The following is a 19,327-nucleotide window of genomic DNA, read 5'->3' as shown; positions in this document are numbered from 1 at the left end:
TCGTTCACCTGAAATCCCACCAGGTCTCCAGTGGATGGCTACAGTATGTTATCACTAAACTTCATTTTCTTAAATGTGGAGTAAAATAGAACATCGACGCTATTTCCTAGGTCCATCAAGACTTTTTGAACTATTAGGTCTCCCAGCTGAATAGAGATGACAACTGGGTCGTCTAAATTAAGTTTGGTTGAATTAAAATCGAACGGTTGGAACATCATTTTAAGGAAGATGGGCAAAGTTTGATGATTGTTAATGGTGCTTTCTACAGTGAGCATAGCTTGGTAAGTGCGTTTACAAGCGGAGCTTGATGCTCCACCTCCAGCGAAGCCCCTAGATACGCAATTAATCATACCTCGGGGTTGATTGGGTTGAGCTGTATGTGCTTTGTCCTTATCTTAAGAAGATTGACATGCAAAAGATAAGTCATATTGATGTGCGTTGCGCTTTTGGATGTGGCCACCGATGTATTTGTCTAGATGTCCTTACCGAGCTAAGTGCTCGAGCAAGTCTTTGGCTACAACACACTCATTAGTAGTGTGCCCATGTTTTTGATGAAAAGTACAGTACTTTGTCTTGTCCATATTATTCGTATCTTGGTAGGTTCCACCCTTTCGAGAAAGTTTGATTAGCTTCGAATTCAGTATTTATTTGATGATATCATCTCTTTTGGTGTTGAACAGGGTATAAATATCATAACACAGTGTCAACTGAAAAGGTTTCTTGTTATACCAAGCTTTATCGTCATCCTTATTATTTTGATTTTTCTCGGATTTCTGAGCTTAGCACACCTCTTTAATTTCCATTTGACCCTTGGCATTCTCTCAAAACTTGGCCAAGGTTTTGGATTTGGCCATTGTGATGGATTCTTGAAACTTTTTGGGGCAGATTCGAATTTTTATAGCATGCAGATGTACCTCAGGGTGAAGGTTTGGGATGCTCATCGCTACTTTGGTGAAACGGGTGATGTACTCCCTTAAACTTTCATGCTGTTCTTACTTGATAGTATTCAGATAATCGGAATCATGTAGATAGATGGAAGATACAGCGAACTAATCTTCAAATTACTTAGCTAGCTCCTGAAAGCGCAAAATTGAACCTGCAGACAAAGGTGAAAACCAATCAAGTACAGGACCGTTTAAAAAGGTAGAAAAACAACGACATAAAATAGGATCAGAAGCACCGTTCACTGTCATCATAGATCATAATTTCTTGACGTGTTTTTATGGATCTTCCATACCATCATAGGGAGTCAAAGTGATTGGTAATGCGAAGTTTCTCGGCAGTTTAGAATTCATGACATCGGCCATGAATAGTCCAACATTGTTGTTCAGTCCATCATCGTCATCGCTTTGTTGTTGGTCTCCCTCTGGATGTTGAGTTTTAGAGATATGTGTTGGATCAGAGTTTTTTTTCCTCGTCATCTTGTTGTTCATTATGAGCAATTTGAGCATTGGTTAGCTCAACTATTTGGTTTGCCATTCTTTGATTTTCTTCCACCATACACTGATTAGCTTATTGTAGCTCTATTACCATCCGAAGAAGCTCGGATGGTGTGGGAGGAGGCTGATCAGCCATGAACAGGTATGGGATTTTGGGACCTAAAGAAAGAAGGATTTTTGTTTCTAGGCCCACGGTGGGTGCCAATTGTTCTTGTGGAGGTTGGCCGCTGTATAGCTCGTCTATCGATGAGTTTTTACAAGCTTTCTGTCGAGATGAGTTATACGTCAGAAATAAGAGAACAAGGGGGGTGGATACCTGCAAAAAGTACTCTGATGCTCAAGTGAGTAAGTGAATAATAGGTTTTACAAGTTGCAACAATCTGAACAACATTCTTACCCTTTCAGATAATGGTTAAGTCTCCGAGTAATTTTGCCATTAAATAGAGATCAGAGTAATAGCGCATTTGAATATTTTGATATCTATTTTAATGATCGTTATTGATAACCGATCTATAACATTCATCACCGAGTTATAATATATAACCGATTTATAACAGTCATATCATTAAGTAAAAGGTGTTCTGTTTTTTATTAAATAGACAAATTTTAACTCTTTATTAATAATATTATATGTGCGGTCATTCTATATGACTAAGATTACTTTGATCATTAAATTCAATTAACTCAATTATTAGTGATTATATAGGCCACATTTAAATATGTTCACCATCACCCCCATAATAGCCACCACCTTTCTTTCCTTTTTTCATTATCTGCTTGAGTTTCTCTTTCTTCTTTTTTTTCCTCCTCCTTCTCTTTTTCTCTCTTTCTCTTTTTTTTCTTTTTATCTTCCTCATGACTTCTCTCTTCCTCTTTCGCTCTACTCTTTTTCTTCTCTTTCGCTCTTCAATTCCAAATTCGAATACTCGAAACCTAAATTCTCTAACTCTCCTTCATCCAAATTCAAACAAAAATGGTATATCTTGTCAATGTAAAAGAAGAAAGAGAAAATAAATGTAAAAAAAGATAGAAATACTAATTCTTAGATGTATGATGGAAAATAAAATAAATAAAATAAAAAATAAAAAAGTAATTTTTTAAAATAATAGTTACAGAATATGAAATATACAATATAATCAATGGAATATTTACAAATAGTGCGATTTTAAAGATTAAAATAAAAGAAAAAATATTAAAAACCGAATTTTACTGAATTCATTTTATAAGTAATAATAATAAAATTAAATCTACAGAAAATATCTTTATTATGAAGATAAAAGATACTAAAAAAATAAATGAACGTTTTTAACAATGTTATCTTTTATATATATTATTATATTATACTTTTTAATATTTTTATAAATATAAATTAATTTTAAAAAGCATCTTAATTTTTAATATTTTCAAAAAATATCTCTAATTTTAAAAATTTTAAATACAAATACAAATTTTTTTATTTACCATACACAAAACAGAATATTTATACAATGAAATATTTCTTCAAAAATCTTTTAAGAAACTAAGTCTGTGCATAACCAAACTCTCAATTACAACTTAAAACGGGGTAACTATGGCTACTTTTGAATTATTTTAAATAAAACAAATTTGGTTATTATTTAGAAAGTTACATAAAAAAATTAGAAGATTATTAGAATTTATAATTTTTTGTCATTAATATTTAAAAATGTAAGCTTAAATATATTGTTAGATTACTAAACTAAAAGAATTGAATTGGATATCTAAAAATAATGGCTAAAAATAATAATTTCTGATGATTTTTTAGTATTTCTACAACAAAATTATAAGTGCCAATAATTTTAATTTATATTAGCTAATATTTTTAATTACAAATCCAAAAATTTTAATCCAACAATCCATTACTATGTTTTTAGTTAGGATCATTCTAGGATGACTCTATTATGGTGACTATTATAATTATAATATTTTAAAAAGTGCGACTAAAATTAAAGTAATGCTTTTTTATTGTTAAACAACGTTTTTAAAAAACGTTACTTAAAAAAAGTGTTACTTAAATATAAAAAAATGTGACTTTTGTAACACCTTAATATTCAAATCCTTATACTCGAGTCATAAGTCAATGATATTACGGTGGTACGACTCTCAGGTAAATTTTTAATATATAAATATAGGTAAATTCGAAAGGAGTATTAATCGAGAAGCCTGAAAAGAGTAGAAATAAAATCGCGAAGACGTACACTCACGTTTCGACAACAAAAAGATAAATCGTGAAGCCGAAAGCGATATACGGACAAGGCATAAAGGAGATTAAGAGATAGATAACAGATAGATATATATAACATAAGGAAATAGCCACTAGTCGCGACCCGCGAAGTTTAGGCCGGCTAGGGTACAGTATGAAAGTAGTTGACAACAGGATATTCTAATCTCTCCCAAATGAAATATGAGAGCCTCTATAGGCAAGTTCAAAAGAGTTCAATACATAATATAATTCTTTCAAAACAAAGGTGGAGAGATTCTAAGCAAAACACAAAGTAGAGAAAATAAGGATTCTTCGCCGTCTCTCAGACGACCCACCAGTCACTCCTGAGCATCTGGACCTGTATCTGAAAAACAAGAGATATATACGAAATGAGAACTCCGGGCCCATGGGTTCCCAGTACGGTAAAAGTGCCAAATAAATACAATGCACTGCAATAAAAACTCACTAAGCATCCTAAACTTCTTCACCAATATCCATCTTAGGTTCTCGCTAATCCATGAATAGGCAACTGTCATAAGGGAGTGCTAAATCTAATTCATGTTTCACATGTTTCCCAACTCGCTGACTCTTCTACGAATCAGACTCAGAATCATAAACAAAACCATCACCAGTTATTCTACCTCAGCAATTCTGTATCAATATATCATACCCTCACCTGGAGCTAGTGAAACCACATCACTACGTCTACCCAGGGATCTCAAATTATCTCATCAAGAACAGCCCTCAACATCCACCGACACCAGCATGAGGGGCCTTTCAGTTGTACAAACACAAGCAATACAAGCAAGTAATACACAAATAAGGTACAAGTAGAACAAGTAGCACATAATCAGTTAACATAGCATATATGATGTAGAAATCCAACAAATAGGCAAACCCAAACAATTCAAACATATGCAAATAATGTATGCCTGTCCTATGGCTGATGATATCATCTGTCGGTTATATAGCCAACCCGACATGTCCTGGTAGCTAACCAATGGACAGAAACACCCCTTGCGGAGTAAGTAGGTTTGAGCTACAACCCCCTTGCTACTACCCGCTCAACCCAGAGCCAGTGGAATAACCACTACTGCGGCTACTACCCAGGCGGGTGTTCAAAAGCTCAACTTGGAGCGAGTGGATTCACCACTACTGCCGCTACTACCCAGGCGTCACAATCTCTGACCTGGAGCAAGTGGGACGAACCACAACCCTTGCTACTGCCCAGGATCTCAGAATATACATTCGTTCAGTTCAAAAGTAATTATCATTGTTATCAAATCTCAAATATTAACCTGGAGCAAGCGGGACGAACCACCACCCTTACTAATACCCAGGTATCACAAATACATTCATTCAAAACTCCATAATTAAACTCATTTATCATAAACATCATTTCCCGTCTCATACCCGGAGCAAGTGGACAACGCCACTGCCTACTACCCGAGGTCACACATCACATTTCAACAATTTCCATTATCATCCATTTAACACATTCATTCATTAATCATATATGCATTTATACTCAGCCATAATCAATAATGGCTTTGCCGTAACCCGGTAATAACTCAGCCATCCGGCTCATGGTTCAATCAAGAACCAGCCATTTATCAATAAATATAGCCCTTCGGCTCATGGCATACACGATACTTCTACTGTCATCCTCCATATCTCATATAACCATCTTTGATCATCATTGATCACAACTTTTCCCCTTGCTTTATTCGCAAGTTACCACATCCCCTAGCTCCTTCCTCTTTGCTAGGCATATCATAATGATTTAATACATAAGGGGTGAGATCGGAGGCTTAGAAGTATGAGATTTGGCTTTTAAAACTCAAAAATCAACTTTGACATGAAAACAAGGCCACGCGCACGCGTACTTCACGCGCACGCGTGGATGGCCACAAAGCTCATCGACGCGTATGCGTTATACACGCAGACTCGGGGATTGAAATACAGCCAGACGACGTGTACGTGTCAGCCATGCGTATGCGTGGGTGCATTTGCGCCCCATGCACAAAACTGGCACAACTCTCGGGAAAATGGCTGGGCATTGGGTGCAGCGCATCGACGCGCACGCGCACACCACGCGCATGCGTGGATGGTGCCTTTTTGAAGAACGACGCGTATGCGCCAAGTGCGCTTACGCGTGGAGGGTCATTCTACTAAAAATTTTCTAAGTTAAAAGCTGCAGAATTCACAGATTCAATCCCCAATCTTCCGACGGACATAACTTTCTCGTTTTAAATCGTTTTTCACCTGTTCTTCGAACAGCATGAACATCCTGGATCCAATTTCACTTCTAAACAAGTTTAGCACAAAACAGAAATCCGCAGTCCAAGTTATATCCCGTCAAAGTATGCCCAAAAACCATTTTTCACTCAAAACCACAAAGTGCCATTTTCAAAACAAGCCATTTCCGACTCTTTTCAAAAATCAACCAAAACATGCTAATTTCATCCCTTTTCTTTGAAATCAATCAAAGTATATCAAAATCGACATTAAGCCTCCTCAACTCATACACTAACACATTACCACTATTCACAAAACCTCCATATAACCATTTTTACCCATTTCAAACAAATGGCTAAATTACAAACACATTAACATGTCATACATCCTTCCTCATCCCAATTTCCAACAATACTATTTCCAATCAATCATCATTATACATAATCAATATCATACTCACTATCACATGGTTTCACCCAAAATTACCAAATTCCACACTTCAACTCCTCAAACCTTATTATTCAATAACCAACTCAATCATTCATATATTCATTATCTGAAACTCATCCAATCACTTGTGTCATCATACAATGCACACATCAACTTACCTTCCTTACCTCTTTCCGGCCTCTGGCCCAAGATTCACGGCCTCCGGCCCAAATTCACAATTTAAATACATAAACCACAAATCAATACTCATTACCCAATACATCAAATTCTCAATACACCAAGCATACAAGGCCACACAATTCTCAACCCAATCATTAATTCACATTACATACCAACTATGCATATTAGCACCAACCATTTACACAATCCAAACTTAATCCTAGGGGCATCTAACCTAGGAATTCTCATCACACCACATGGTACTTAAATGAAACTTAAATCGTACCTCTTGTAGCCAAACCAATTGAGCCTCTTCTTTAGAAGTCTCCACCAACCTTAGCCCCAAGCCTCACCAAAGCTTCTCAAGCAACACCAATCTCCCAATTGTGCACCAAGATCATCAAATACACTAATATAACCAATATCACATACATACATCAACCTAGGGCTCATAAAAATGACAAATCACAAAGGTTTGAGCACTTCTTACCTCATCCCATATGAAGTAGGGATAGAACCCACTTGGAATCCATGTTGGAGTATCCCTAAACACCCAAAATCACAAGATTTCAACACTAATTACCCAAAAACGTGTAACAGTGGGAAATATCGAAAACTGGGCAGAGATGAATGGAATACTCACCACAAAACTTAGATAGAATAGTAGAGGATGAGAAGAGCGACGCGTGGCCGCAAACAGCTCGTCAATCGGAGCTCCGTAGCTCAAGTTATGGTGGTTTGAAGATCAGAGAGAGTTAGGTTTTCTCTCTTCTCTTCTCTCTTCTCAATTCAGCGCCCAACACCCCTTCTTTAGGGCAAAATGAGCTGAACATAACTAATGTTTATATATGTTGGGTCTTGGGCCCACTTAGGCCCAGTTCACTTATTTTTGTTCGTTGGCTCAATTTTGGACCAAAACCTTTAAGATTAGCGCTCTAAATCGCACTTCAAATATTTCTACCTCCCCTAATTATAATTTCTCATTTCTTAATCTTATTTACTCATAATCAATTTTCTCAGCTGCAGTACCAGACAGATCTCAGCCGGTACTTCCGGTCAAAATTCCACTGCGCGCTTTTACGCAAAAAACTATGTTTTCCGACTCGAAAAAATTCACTGAATCCAAATATCATATTTAAATCATCAAATTCCAATTGCCAAATCTTCCAACCATATTCACTCCTATTTAACTTATTATTTAATTAATTTCGGTTAGATCGGGTATTACAACTTTAATTTTAATAACACTTGCATAGTCACTGGAGCTACTATAATATAATCACGTCAAAATTTACCTTTTAGTTAATATTGTTAAATACTACTAACTAACTACTAATAGAAAATAATAAAGTATACCGACCAAGTATCACTATTCTTAAGAAAAAAAGTTTAACTATTCAATTGGTCTCTATAATTTTATTAAATTTACAATTAGATTTTTATATATATATTTTTTAATTGGATTTCTATACTATTTTTAATTTAGTAATTAGGTGATTTGTATGTTAAAAATATTAAAATTATTAGAATATTTCTATAAAAAAATATGTAATTAAAGTTTTAATTAAATTTTTAATTGTGGATACTTTTAATTTGTGAAAAAATAATCAGTGAATTCTAATGCTTTTTACACTAAGAAATACCTAATTACAAAATTAAAAACAGTATAAAAACTCAAATAAAGAAATATATAAAGACCTAATTGTAAATTTGGTAAAACTATAGAGACCGATAGAGTAATTAAAAAAAAACAAATTTCAATAATAATTAATAGAGTAAATAGTCAAATTAGTCCCTAAAAGATCACTCATTCTTTAAATTAGTCTCCAAAAGTTTAATCAAATTCATCCTACAAAGATTTTAAGTTAGTCATTTTAGTCGTCATTCTGTCACTTTCATTGCTAACGATGTCAAAATTTGTTGACGTAACATGTTAAGTGACACCATAACGCACACCTAATAATCCTAATTGGCGGTTAACATGATAAGTTTGTAAAATTAGATCAAATCAACTCTAAATTGAAGAATTTCTTACTTCAAATTTTATTTGATCTAATTTTATAAATTTATCATACTAATAGTCAATTAAAATTTTTATATGTGTTGTAGTATAACTTAACGTACTACATTAACAAATTTTGGTGCTATTAACAAAGAAAATGATAGAAGAACTAAAGCGATTAATTTAAAATTTTTGGAAAATGAATTTGATTAAAAAATTTTTAACAATTAATTTGAAGAACGAGTAATTTTTTATGGACGAATTTAAATATTTATCCTAGTTAATAAGTTTGGAAGCACAATATCATTTCCTATTGAAGCATTGATGGTTTGCTGGGATATTTAGAGTAAGTAGGGAATATTGTTTTTATTATTATTATTATTATTTGAACAATCTTATATGATTAATAAATATTATTATTTTTAATTAATAATAATTTATATTTATATTTATAAAAATTTTATGCACTACAAATATATAATTTGTATTTATATTATTAGAATTTTGCATATATAAATCAATATAATTTGTATCTAAATTTTAAAAAATTTAAAACACATAAATAATAAAATTTATTTATTAAAAATAATTTAATATTTAGAGTAATTATGGAAATTAGTCTCTAAGGATTTTAAAAGTGGATATTTTAGTCCCTAAAAAAATTAATACACAAATCAATTCCCAAGGTTTTATTTCGGCAGACAAATCAGTCTCCAATTTATTTTCCGCTAAAATAATTACCCAAATTAATCCCCAATAATTTAAAAAATGAACATTTTTGTCCATAAAAAAAATTAATACACAGATCAATCCCTAACGTTTTTCTCTATCAGACATAACAGTCCTCCATCCTAAAAAAAATAAAATTATTATTATTATTATTATTATTATTATTATTATTATTATTATTATTATTATTATTATTATTATTATTATTATTATTAATTGCACAATAATACTATTTCATGATTTTTTATATTTTTTGGACAAAAATAATGATAAATTTATTCATTAGATTTTTATGCATGTATTTCTATTATAAAAAAGTATATATATATATTGTCACTCAATAATAATAATAATAATAATAATAATAATAATAATAATAATAATAATAATAATAATAATAATAATTATTAGAGATTATTCTACAAAAAATTTAAGGTTGAAACTCTTTGATATTTTTGTATTTAATATAATCAAAAGATGTTCTATTTTAAAAAATATATTTGTATTAAAAGAAAATGTTTTAATTTGAATTTCAAAGCATCATTATAAAGTTAGCTTTGTGCATGTGGACGACGACACTAGTATATTAATACACTCTTTTCGTTAGAAACAAATAAGGTAAATATCATACTTTGAAATCCAAATTAAAATATTTTCTTTTAATACAAACATATTTTTTTAAGTAAGACATCTTTTGATTATATTAAATACAAAATATCAAATAGTTTTAACCTTAAATTTTTCGTAGAATAATCTTTAATATTATTATTATTATTATTATTATTATTATTATTATTATTATTATTATTATTATGTGTATATATATACTTTTTATATTAGAAATACATACATAAGAATCTAATGAATAAATTTATCATTATTTATGTCCAAAAAATATAAAAAATTTATGATACAGTATTATTGTGCAATTAATAATAATAATAATATTTTTTTGGATGAAAGACTGTTATGTCTGAGGGAGAAAAACGTTGGAATTGATCTATATATTAATTTTTTTGGATACTAAAATGTCCGTTTTTAAAATTCTTGGGACTGATCTAGCCATTTAGATAATTACTCTGCCGGAAAATAAATTAGAGACTGATTTATCTACCAAAATAAAACCTTAGAAATTAATCTGTGTATTAATTTTTCTTAAAAATTAAAATGTCTACTTTTAAAATTTTTGGAAATTGATTTGAGTAATTACTCTCATATTTATATTAATCAAATAATAATAAAAATTAAAAAATACTAAAAGTTGCTTAGCCTTTCTCTTATTATTGGAAGGTTATCAGGTGTACTGGGAACATCGGTGTTCCAGTTGTTTTAACCGTTGATCTAAATTATAAAAAATATATATAATATATATTAATTAAAATCAACGGTTAAAACAACTGGAACACCGATGTTCCTAGGTACACCTGATAACTTTCCCTTATTATTATTATGGATGGTTTTTTCTTAATAGGAAGAGGTTAAGCTTGAGCCTCACCAACCATCTCAAGGTGCCTCCCAAACGCTTCGATTTTAGTGGGAAAAAGAAAAAGCCTCAGGCAGGTAAGGTAACTAACTCAGTGGCATTTATTCAAACACCCTTCATGCATTCTTGGATCCAATAATCTAGTGCATAATCTTCTTCTTCCTTCTTTGATTCTCCATTTTCTCCGTTATTACTTGATTGATTGAGATTTAAAAACAGGTTAGAGGTACTTCAATTGGTTTTCATGGAAGGGTTGGTGAGTTCTGGGATCAACTCAGTTTGCGTTTTTTGTTGCAAAAAACACCAATCTCTTTTCGTTCCTTCATCGACGCTGCATCTGAAGAAGAGGAACAACATTGCCTCTGGGATTGGTGTTGAGATCGTGAAGCATTCTTCGCCAATGGTTGTTGTAGCTGCTGCTTCCTCTGTTGGTGGAGCTAAAGTGGGCCATTTTGAGAACACTATTCCTTCCAAAGGTTACAAATAGGCTATGTCTCTGTTATGGTGATTCGTTACTGATTTGATGAAGACTATCCTTTCAGTCCATTTTTCCAGAATTAGGATCTAATATTATGAATTTATAATCATAATACTTCATATTCTCATTGGCATATTCATGTCATTTGATTTCCAGTTCTGTTATTTGAGAATTATGATTTACATAATACACAGTTAGTATGAGAATGTAGGTGTCATTGTTCAAATAAGTTTAGGTATCTCGTATGCAGGCCTTGAATTGACATTACTGCTTTCTCTAACAGTGTCAAGAAATTTGTCCATACTTATTTGAACTGTAATCACTATATGTCGATTTGAGTGTCTATAATCATTGTGTACAAATTCTTAGCTTTAATGAATTGTGCAATCATAATAATGTGGATGGGATTCTCAAAAATTGTAGAAACTCTTGATCTTTGGAGAAAGTGTAGTGCTGTGTGCTTTGATGTCGATAGCACCGTCTGCTTGGATGAAGGTATTGACGAGCTTGCTGAGTTCTGTGGTGCTGGAAAGGCCGTTGCTGAATGGACTGCTAGGTTGGATTATTTTAGTTTAGAGTTATTTTTAAAAGATTTCATCTTTGGTTATTTTATGCTCTCTCTGAATCCATTTACTAGTCATCGTTACTTTCTGGTACATCTTTGGATCAGTGCATCCGAATAAAAGGATTCAAAGTGGTACAAAGATCTTGCAGTAACAGATAAATAGGGTATCAAGGAAGTATTTGTTTGTGATTTCTGATTAAGTGTTAAATTTTTGCAGAGCTATGGGGGGTTCTGTTCCTTTTGAGGAAGCCTTGGCTGCTAGACTGAAATTGTTCAATCCCTCTTTATCTCAGGTTCAGAATTTTCTTGAGCAAAGGCCCCCACGGTATTACTAACTACTTTTTCTTAACCATCTTTGGCAATTATTGGATAGAACTGATTTTACATTCTTAACCAGTTAACTTCCTATATCTTCATTTGCTTTGAATAATCTTAATCATTCTTTGCCTTACAAATTGAATGAATCATTCATTTTATATGAAACATTATCGATATGCTAGTATGGAAAAGACCTTAACTCAATATTGTTTTCTTCTTCAATGCTCTGCAGTTTTTGGATAAAAAAGAATTTTATTATGATGAGGAGTAGGCATATTTATTAATTATTAGTTTACATGTAGTAGTGCATTTGATAAATGGGTTAAACACAGAGAGAGTAGAGTATCAAATACGTACTACCCGGTTTTCTGTGCCCATCTGAGACAGATAGATCAGGAGAAGGTGTAGGGTTAAAGACTGACGTATAATCTAGAGAGAATAGTCACTCTAACCAAGGATGGTCTTGACTATGGCAGTAACCAATCCAAGAAATGATGTATTTTTCCATCTGATGCCGTTTTAAGATATATTTTATTTTCATGCCTCAACAGGAAATGCTGCATAGTATCTAGATTCTAGAACAAAAATAATATATATTCCTTTATGTTGAAATCATAGTTTACCATTTAATGAATGTTATTGAGGGGAAAAAAAAAGAAGAAATACCATGGATTTACCCCTTGATATGACTAGCCTAAACTTTGACGAAAGATAAGGTTTATCTGCATCACCAAAGTTCAACTGGGTATCCTCTTTTCTCCTTGTTGAAACAATTCTACTAATTAATACGCAGGCTTTCCCCTGGCATTCAAGAATTAGTCCAGAAGCTGAAGGCCAATCACATGGATGTATATTTGATATCTGGAGGCTTTCGTCAAATGATCAATGTATGGAAAATAGTAGTACTTTCATGGGTTTTCTGATCCATATTGGTTACTATAATTATATTGTGAACTTGGATAAATTTCCTTTAACTGTTGCATTTGAAAATAAAATATGAAGTATTTGAAAACTATTACTAGCATTCCATTGAAAAACATAAAAACTATATAACAGAGAAAAAACTAGTTCTTCCATTTAAATCAGGAATTGCAAATGATATTTTTCTTTCTAAATATTATTGTGTTTCTTATGAAGCCTGTTGCATCGATTCTCGGGATACCAAAAGAGAACATTTTTGCCAATCAACTACTTTTCGGAAGCTCTGGAGAGTTTCTGGGTTTTGATGCAAATGAACCTACTTCAAGAAGTGGCGGCAAAGCTACTGCAGTACAACAACTGAGGAAGGTTAGGCTTGCATTTGCATGTGAATTTCAATTATTTTGTTTCTTGTAAAATCTGATCAAAATATTTTCATCAGGCTCATGGATACAAGGCATTAGCTATGATTGGGGATGGTGCAACTGATCTTGAGGTAAGAAAAGAAACCTTCCGTAATACTTGCTGCTTGTTTGATCAAATACCTTGTTTCTAATTATGGTTTTCATGATTAGACTCGAGAATATGTTGAATTAACTAATGTTTTTGCTTATGATAAATTGTTTCTAGTTTATATCCTTTGCAATTTCCTATTACACCAAAAAAGTTGTACATTTCGCTCAAAAACCAATCGTGATGTTGAAGTGTGGATACACAAATGAACCCACCCATGCTAGTTATATTTTTGGTGAATTTCATTGTGTCATTGGTGGAATGACTTCAATTCTCCATAAACTTCTAATCTGTAAATATAAAATTGTAATGATAATATTCTCTTCCTTTTATCAGTTTGTATAGTCAAGCTTAATTCTTATTTCATATCAAATGTAATATTTGATTTTTTTTTATCACGTTTAGGCTCGTAGACCAGGTGGCGCTGACTTGTTCATTTGCTATGCCGGTGTTCAACTTCGAGAAGCTGTTGCTACAAAAGCTGATTGGCTGGTTTTCAATTTTGAAGACCTCATCAATTCGCTAGAGTAACCTTTTTTTTTTTTCAGCTTTTCCTTTTTGGATTCCAATCTGATAAGTGTTCCAAATTTTATAAAGGTTCTGGTACCCTTCTATGATATTAGAGCATTATAGAAGTATGAGTAAATGAACATGGTAACCTGTCTGTGGTACACCTAAATAAGTACGGTGTACCACTAGATCCAATGGTGAATATGCAAGTCTAGAGATGTGTTAACCATTGGATCTAACTAATAATCTGTTGTACACCATACTTATTTTGGTGCACTGTAGCCTTGGCCAAGAAATATTTTTAGATCTGTATTTATGCCAATTTCCCCCCTTGATTTAATTGTACAAATGTTCTTATCTTTATATAATTTTTGTGCTTGAGAGCATTCAGAATTACCCTTTGGTATGGTAATGATAATACTATCATCATACATGAGTTAGTACACAAATTAGCTCCTGGAATTTTTCCCGAGCATAAAGTTGGCCCTTGAATTGAGACAATTAAAAATTTAAAGGGTCAATTTAAGACTCTTGGCAAATTTCAGGGCAATTTGAGAGTTAACTCCATCATACATATATATTGTACGAAATAGGTATATTTTATGTCTGACAAATGCAAATTGTTTATGAAATTGTGTATGAAATTAGAGCTTTGAATTGGAATTGGGTCCATTAATTTCATATTTTTTTTATGTTCGGGGTAACATAGAATTGGAATTATAATTCCACATACCAATTCTATGAAATTGAAATCTGAGATTCAATTCTTAGTTCATATGATGAGTTATGAAAAGTTGGGATACTTTGAAAACAACGTAAGTTTACAACCTATGAAGTACGGACACTTTCCTGTTTTGCTGTGTTCATGTGTCGGACACATTTCGAATACGACACTCATCGGTACTCGTCCGACACGCGGTTTCTCCTTGCATCGCCGTTCTGGTTCTGCCTTCTTCTGCGTTCCTCTTCTGCGTCACTGGTTGTGTGGTTCTGTGTTCCTTCGGCGTCTAGTTCTATCTTCTTCAACATTTCTCTTCTGCGTCACCGGTTGTCTGGTACTCTGGTTCTGTCTTCTTCTGTGCTCCTCTTTTGCGTTCCTCTTCTGGTTATGCCTTCTTCTGCGATCCTCTTTACTCTTCAGTCTTTAGCAGTTCAGCCTTCGTCCTGCTGCCTCCTGGAGTCTTGGACTCTTGGTACATTCATGATTCACAGAAAGTCTGAAATACTGAATCATTGATCTGCTTGCTTCATTGCTTATTTGCTTCATTGTTTGATAATTGATATAGTTGGTTTGTTAGTTGTGATTGAATTTGTTTTGACGATGTAATTGTTAATTTGGTTTCATTAATCTGTCTGTTAATTGTTTGTGTATTGACTTATTTTGAATTAGGAATTTAGGAGTACACTATAAGAAGGAGGAGCACACAAAATAATTGATGAGTTTCTTTGTAATTTTTTTTAACTTTTCTATTTGTTTGTTGTTGATCTTGCTTCACTTATTGTGTTGAGCTCTCTTGTTCAAAAAAAAAAAGGATATTATTAGTTGTTGCCGTTGGAAATTAATTTGAATGTCACATGTTTGTCAGTATTGTATTTATAACGTTATACTGTATTTTTACATTTGTATAGAATTGTGAATTATTTATATTAATCAATTAACTTAGGTTTATAATTTTATGCTATTAGTAATAGAGAAATATTACAAAAAAATATCATCATTGGAGATTCGATCTCAAAACAATTCATTGACATCTTCTAACAAAAGGAGGTTTTTAGAATTCAAAGTAGAGTCTTATAACAGATCCAGGACAAAAGATTTAAGTTATCATCTGAATGACAAAGACAAAGTTAGATGTGCATATTTGCAAAAAGGTCTTTGTCAATCAAGTATTCATGATTTCTCGCAAACTGCTTGTGGTTCTTCTTTTCAAAGATTTAATCCTAATTGGTTTGATGACTATGGTGATGCAGAATTTTTCAAAACCACAACTTGACAAATGCATCGAATCGTATCAAGTAATACCACGGTGAGTAGGTTATCATTTCCATAAAAATTAATGGATTAAACAACAATGATTAATTGACTATTCTAATTAGACAAATTAAGATCAAAGGAATGGAAGAATTAAACGTGAACAGAGGCAAATTAAAATAGCAAACAATGAGGGAAGACAATGATGGTGAGAATGTTATAAATAATCAAATTTCAATTTCTTGGCAATTCAATTTCTCTTTAACCTAATTAATTACTAATTCCTTAGTCTATTATTTAAAAAAAGAGGTGAAGCACAAATCTGATTTATAGTTTCAAATAAGATTCAAAAATAGTCCATAGCTTGAATTATATATCACTTATCCAAACTAGTCCTAAACAATTGAAACTTATAAGAAATAATAATTTCCAAAAGTTTTCTATTTCAAATTTTATGTCACTTATTCAAACTAAAGCAACTGAAAATCATAAAGCGTCGCACACTCTTTGAAACACTATTCCTGGTTAGATAAAAAAGTAATGAGAAAGAATTTTCAAGCTAATTCCAATATTACTTTTTACAAAACAATGTTTAGAATCAAAAGAAGAGTTAGAACGTTTTCCAACAATTCTAAATCTTTAAAGATGAAGAATGAAAACTCAATTATGAAATAGATCAAAACATAAACTTCAAATAAAGAAAAATACTTAGATTAATAATCTATAAAAAAAATAAACAGGACTCCTAATCTTAATAAAGGAGATTAGTTGCTCATAGTGGAATGAAAATAAAATTGTAAAGTGTGGTGAAGTGTAAAACATGATGTGTTATTCGTGGACTAAGTCCTTTGACTTATTTAAAATCTAAACCTGAAATTCAAATTCAAACTAAATCAAAACAAAATCAAATTTAATTCAAATCAAATCTTTTTTTTTTAATGACTCTCATTGCAATTGAAATTCAGAACTTGATGTCTTGCTTAATTGAAATCATGAGCTTAAAACTTAATCTTGGGTCAATAAAGCAAACTCTTGAAGTTGGAGATATTAGTGAAGAATTGTGAAGTCCCTCAATGATAGCCCAAGCCATGCGATATATGCAAGGGAAGCAAGTAAAACACATGACTTGAAAAGTGGCCAATGGAGGTGCTCCAAGCGCATGCGGATATTACGCATGCTGCTCAAGTATAACGCATGGATAGAGTTGGCTACTGGAGGTTGCATCAAGCCATGCATTATACGCATAGTGCTCAAGTATATACACATGGTGCCAGGGATGGATCCAAGGGAAGGGGCAAGCCTCCCCCCACCCCCCCAAACTTTTTTTTTTTTTTAACAAAGTTAACTATTATAAGGATATACAGTTATTATATATTATATATTATATAATTTTATTTAAAAAATAGAATAAGTAATTATCTTAACTAAATAATTAAATTAGTAAACTCAAAAACAAGTAATAATTTTTAAATTGAAAAAAATATTATTGGCAATCACTTTTTGATTAAATAAATTTCTAAATCTTTAAATGTTTAAATCTTTTTTTCTCTTTTTAAATATTTTTTTCTTAATTTTTCACCTATTATCATATAAAAATACTTTAATATTTATAATAACTAAAAAAATCTTTATATATTATAATACATAATGAAAGTAAATTACTTTAAAATTTATTTATTTTTCTCATGATATTATATTAATAACATACATATTAAGTAAATTTATTTAAATAATTATATTTTATATATTTTATTCATGAATATATTTTAAATACATATAACAAAGTTATTAAAACAACTTATTTATATTATTTTATAGTATTTTTTATGATATGAAGCATAAAAATATAACTTACTGTCACAGTAATATTCAACAAAATATGCTAATAAAAAATAGATAATTTTTATATTTTATCGAATCTAAAATAAAAAGAAAATATTAGAACTAAGATAAACTTTTTTATATAACAAGCACTTGTTAATATTTTTAATAAAAAATATTAACTATGATTATATATATTAATGAATATATAATATTAAATTTGATTATATAATATTTTGATTTTCGACTCCTCCTCTACTAAATTCCTAGATCCGTCCCTGCATAGTGCTCAAGTATAATGCATGGAAGGAGTTGATCACTAGAAGTTGCATCAAGCCATGTGTTATACGCATGGTGCTTTGCTTGGTTCAAGAGCTCCTCTGTTTGCTCCCTCCATGCCTTGCTCTTTTGTGTTATGGTTGCTTGCTTATCTCCATCCTTGTTCTTGTTAGATTTCTTCCAAAAATCTCCTATAACAAAAGAATTCAAAACAACTCTAAAAAATATTGATTAAAGCACTAAAGTATCAATTAAGAATAAGAAAATTACTAACTTTATTTAAAGAAATAATAAATAAAACAAATAAAAATGCTCATGCATTATATGACAATTGGCAGAGTATAGTATATCAAGAGATGCTTTTTGTCTTTGTTGTTATCTTATGAATCCTGAGACTGAAGGTGATGATGTTTTTGTAACTAACGACTTTTCAAATTGAAAAAAAAAAGGAGAGACTACAAACTCATATTGGGATTCATAATAGTGCTCATAATCAAGCTTGGAAAAATGTGAAGTACTTATGAAACCAAAATAACACATTAGTGCTGCTATTGAAAAAAAATCTAAGCAAGCTAAAAAGAATTATCAAATTCACTTGACAACCACAATTGATTGTATTAGATTTCTTTTGCAACAAAGATTGACTTTTCGTGGTAATGATGAGACAGATGTTTCTGTTAATCAAGGAAATTTTTTAGAACTTCTAAATTTTCTTGTGCAACATAATGAAGAGTTTGATCATACTTTTAAAAATGCTCGTAAAAATCTTAAACTAAGAGCACCTTCAATTCAAAAAGACATTATAGGAGCTGCTGTAAGTGAAATGACAAAAATTATTGTTGATAATCTTGAGGATGAATTTTTGATGTTTTGGTTAATGAAGCCCACGATATTTCTATTAAGGAGAAAATGTCAGTTTGTTTCAGGTATGTGAACAAAGAAGGGCAAGTTATGGAGTATATTTTTGGTCTTGTTCAAGTTTTTAATACCAATGCTTATCTTTAAAATTAGCATTGAAGTTATTATTAGAAACATGTCATTTAAGTTTATCAAGAGTACCTGGACAATGATACGATGGTGCAAGTAACATGCAAGGAAAATTTAATTATTTGAAAACTTTAATATTGAAGGAAATATTTTATGCAGCCACCAACTTCAGTTAGTTCTTGTAACGGTTATAAAAAAAAGTTAAAATCATTTTATTTTTAATTTATTAATTAATTTGTGCACTA

The 19,327-nt window shown here is 31.5% G+C and overlaps 1 protein-coding gene across 4 annotated transcripts; it reads left to right on the top strand.

Annotated features, from left to right (window-relative positions):
- Positions 1-10,714: 10,714 nt before the first annotated feature.
- LOC130954455 (phosphoserine phosphatase, chloroplastic) lies at positions 10,715-15,563 on the top strand. 4 transcript variants are annotated; one of them, XM_057881195.1, is made up of 9 exons: positions 10,715-10,803; positions 10,941-11,197; positions 11,623-11,755; positions 11,982-12,089; positions 12,876-12,969; positions 13,220-13,369; positions 13,443-13,496; positions 13,919-14,040; positions 15,414-15,562. In XM_057881195.1, exons 2-9 carry the CDS (start codon positions 10,966-10,968, stop codon positions 15,454-15,456), a joined length of 936 nt encoding a protein of 311 aa, XP_057737178.1. In that variant the 5' UTR covers positions 10,715-10,803; positions 10,941-10,965; the 3' UTR covers positions 15,457-15,562. The 4 variants fall into 4 exon arrangements, with proteins under 4 accessions (XP_057737178.1, XP_057737177.1, XP_057737180.1 ...); XM_057881194.1 differs by having other exon boundaries at positions 10,715-10,798; positions 15,414-15,561; XM_057881196.1 differs by having other exon boundaries at positions 10,738-10,794; positions 15,414-15,563.
- The last annotated feature ends 3,764 nt before the right edge of the window (positions 15,564-19,327 follow it).

This window comes from Arachis stenosperma, chromosome 10 (assembly GCF_014773155.1).
Source record: "Arachis stenosperma cultivar V10309 chromosome 10, arast.V10309.gnm1.PFL2, whole genome shotgun sequence".
Lineage (NCBI taxonomy): Eukaryota > Viridiplantae > Streptophyta > Magnoliopsida > Fabales > Fabaceae > Arachis > Arachis stenosperma.
This window is presented reverse-complemented; position numbering and strand designations above follow the sequence as displayed.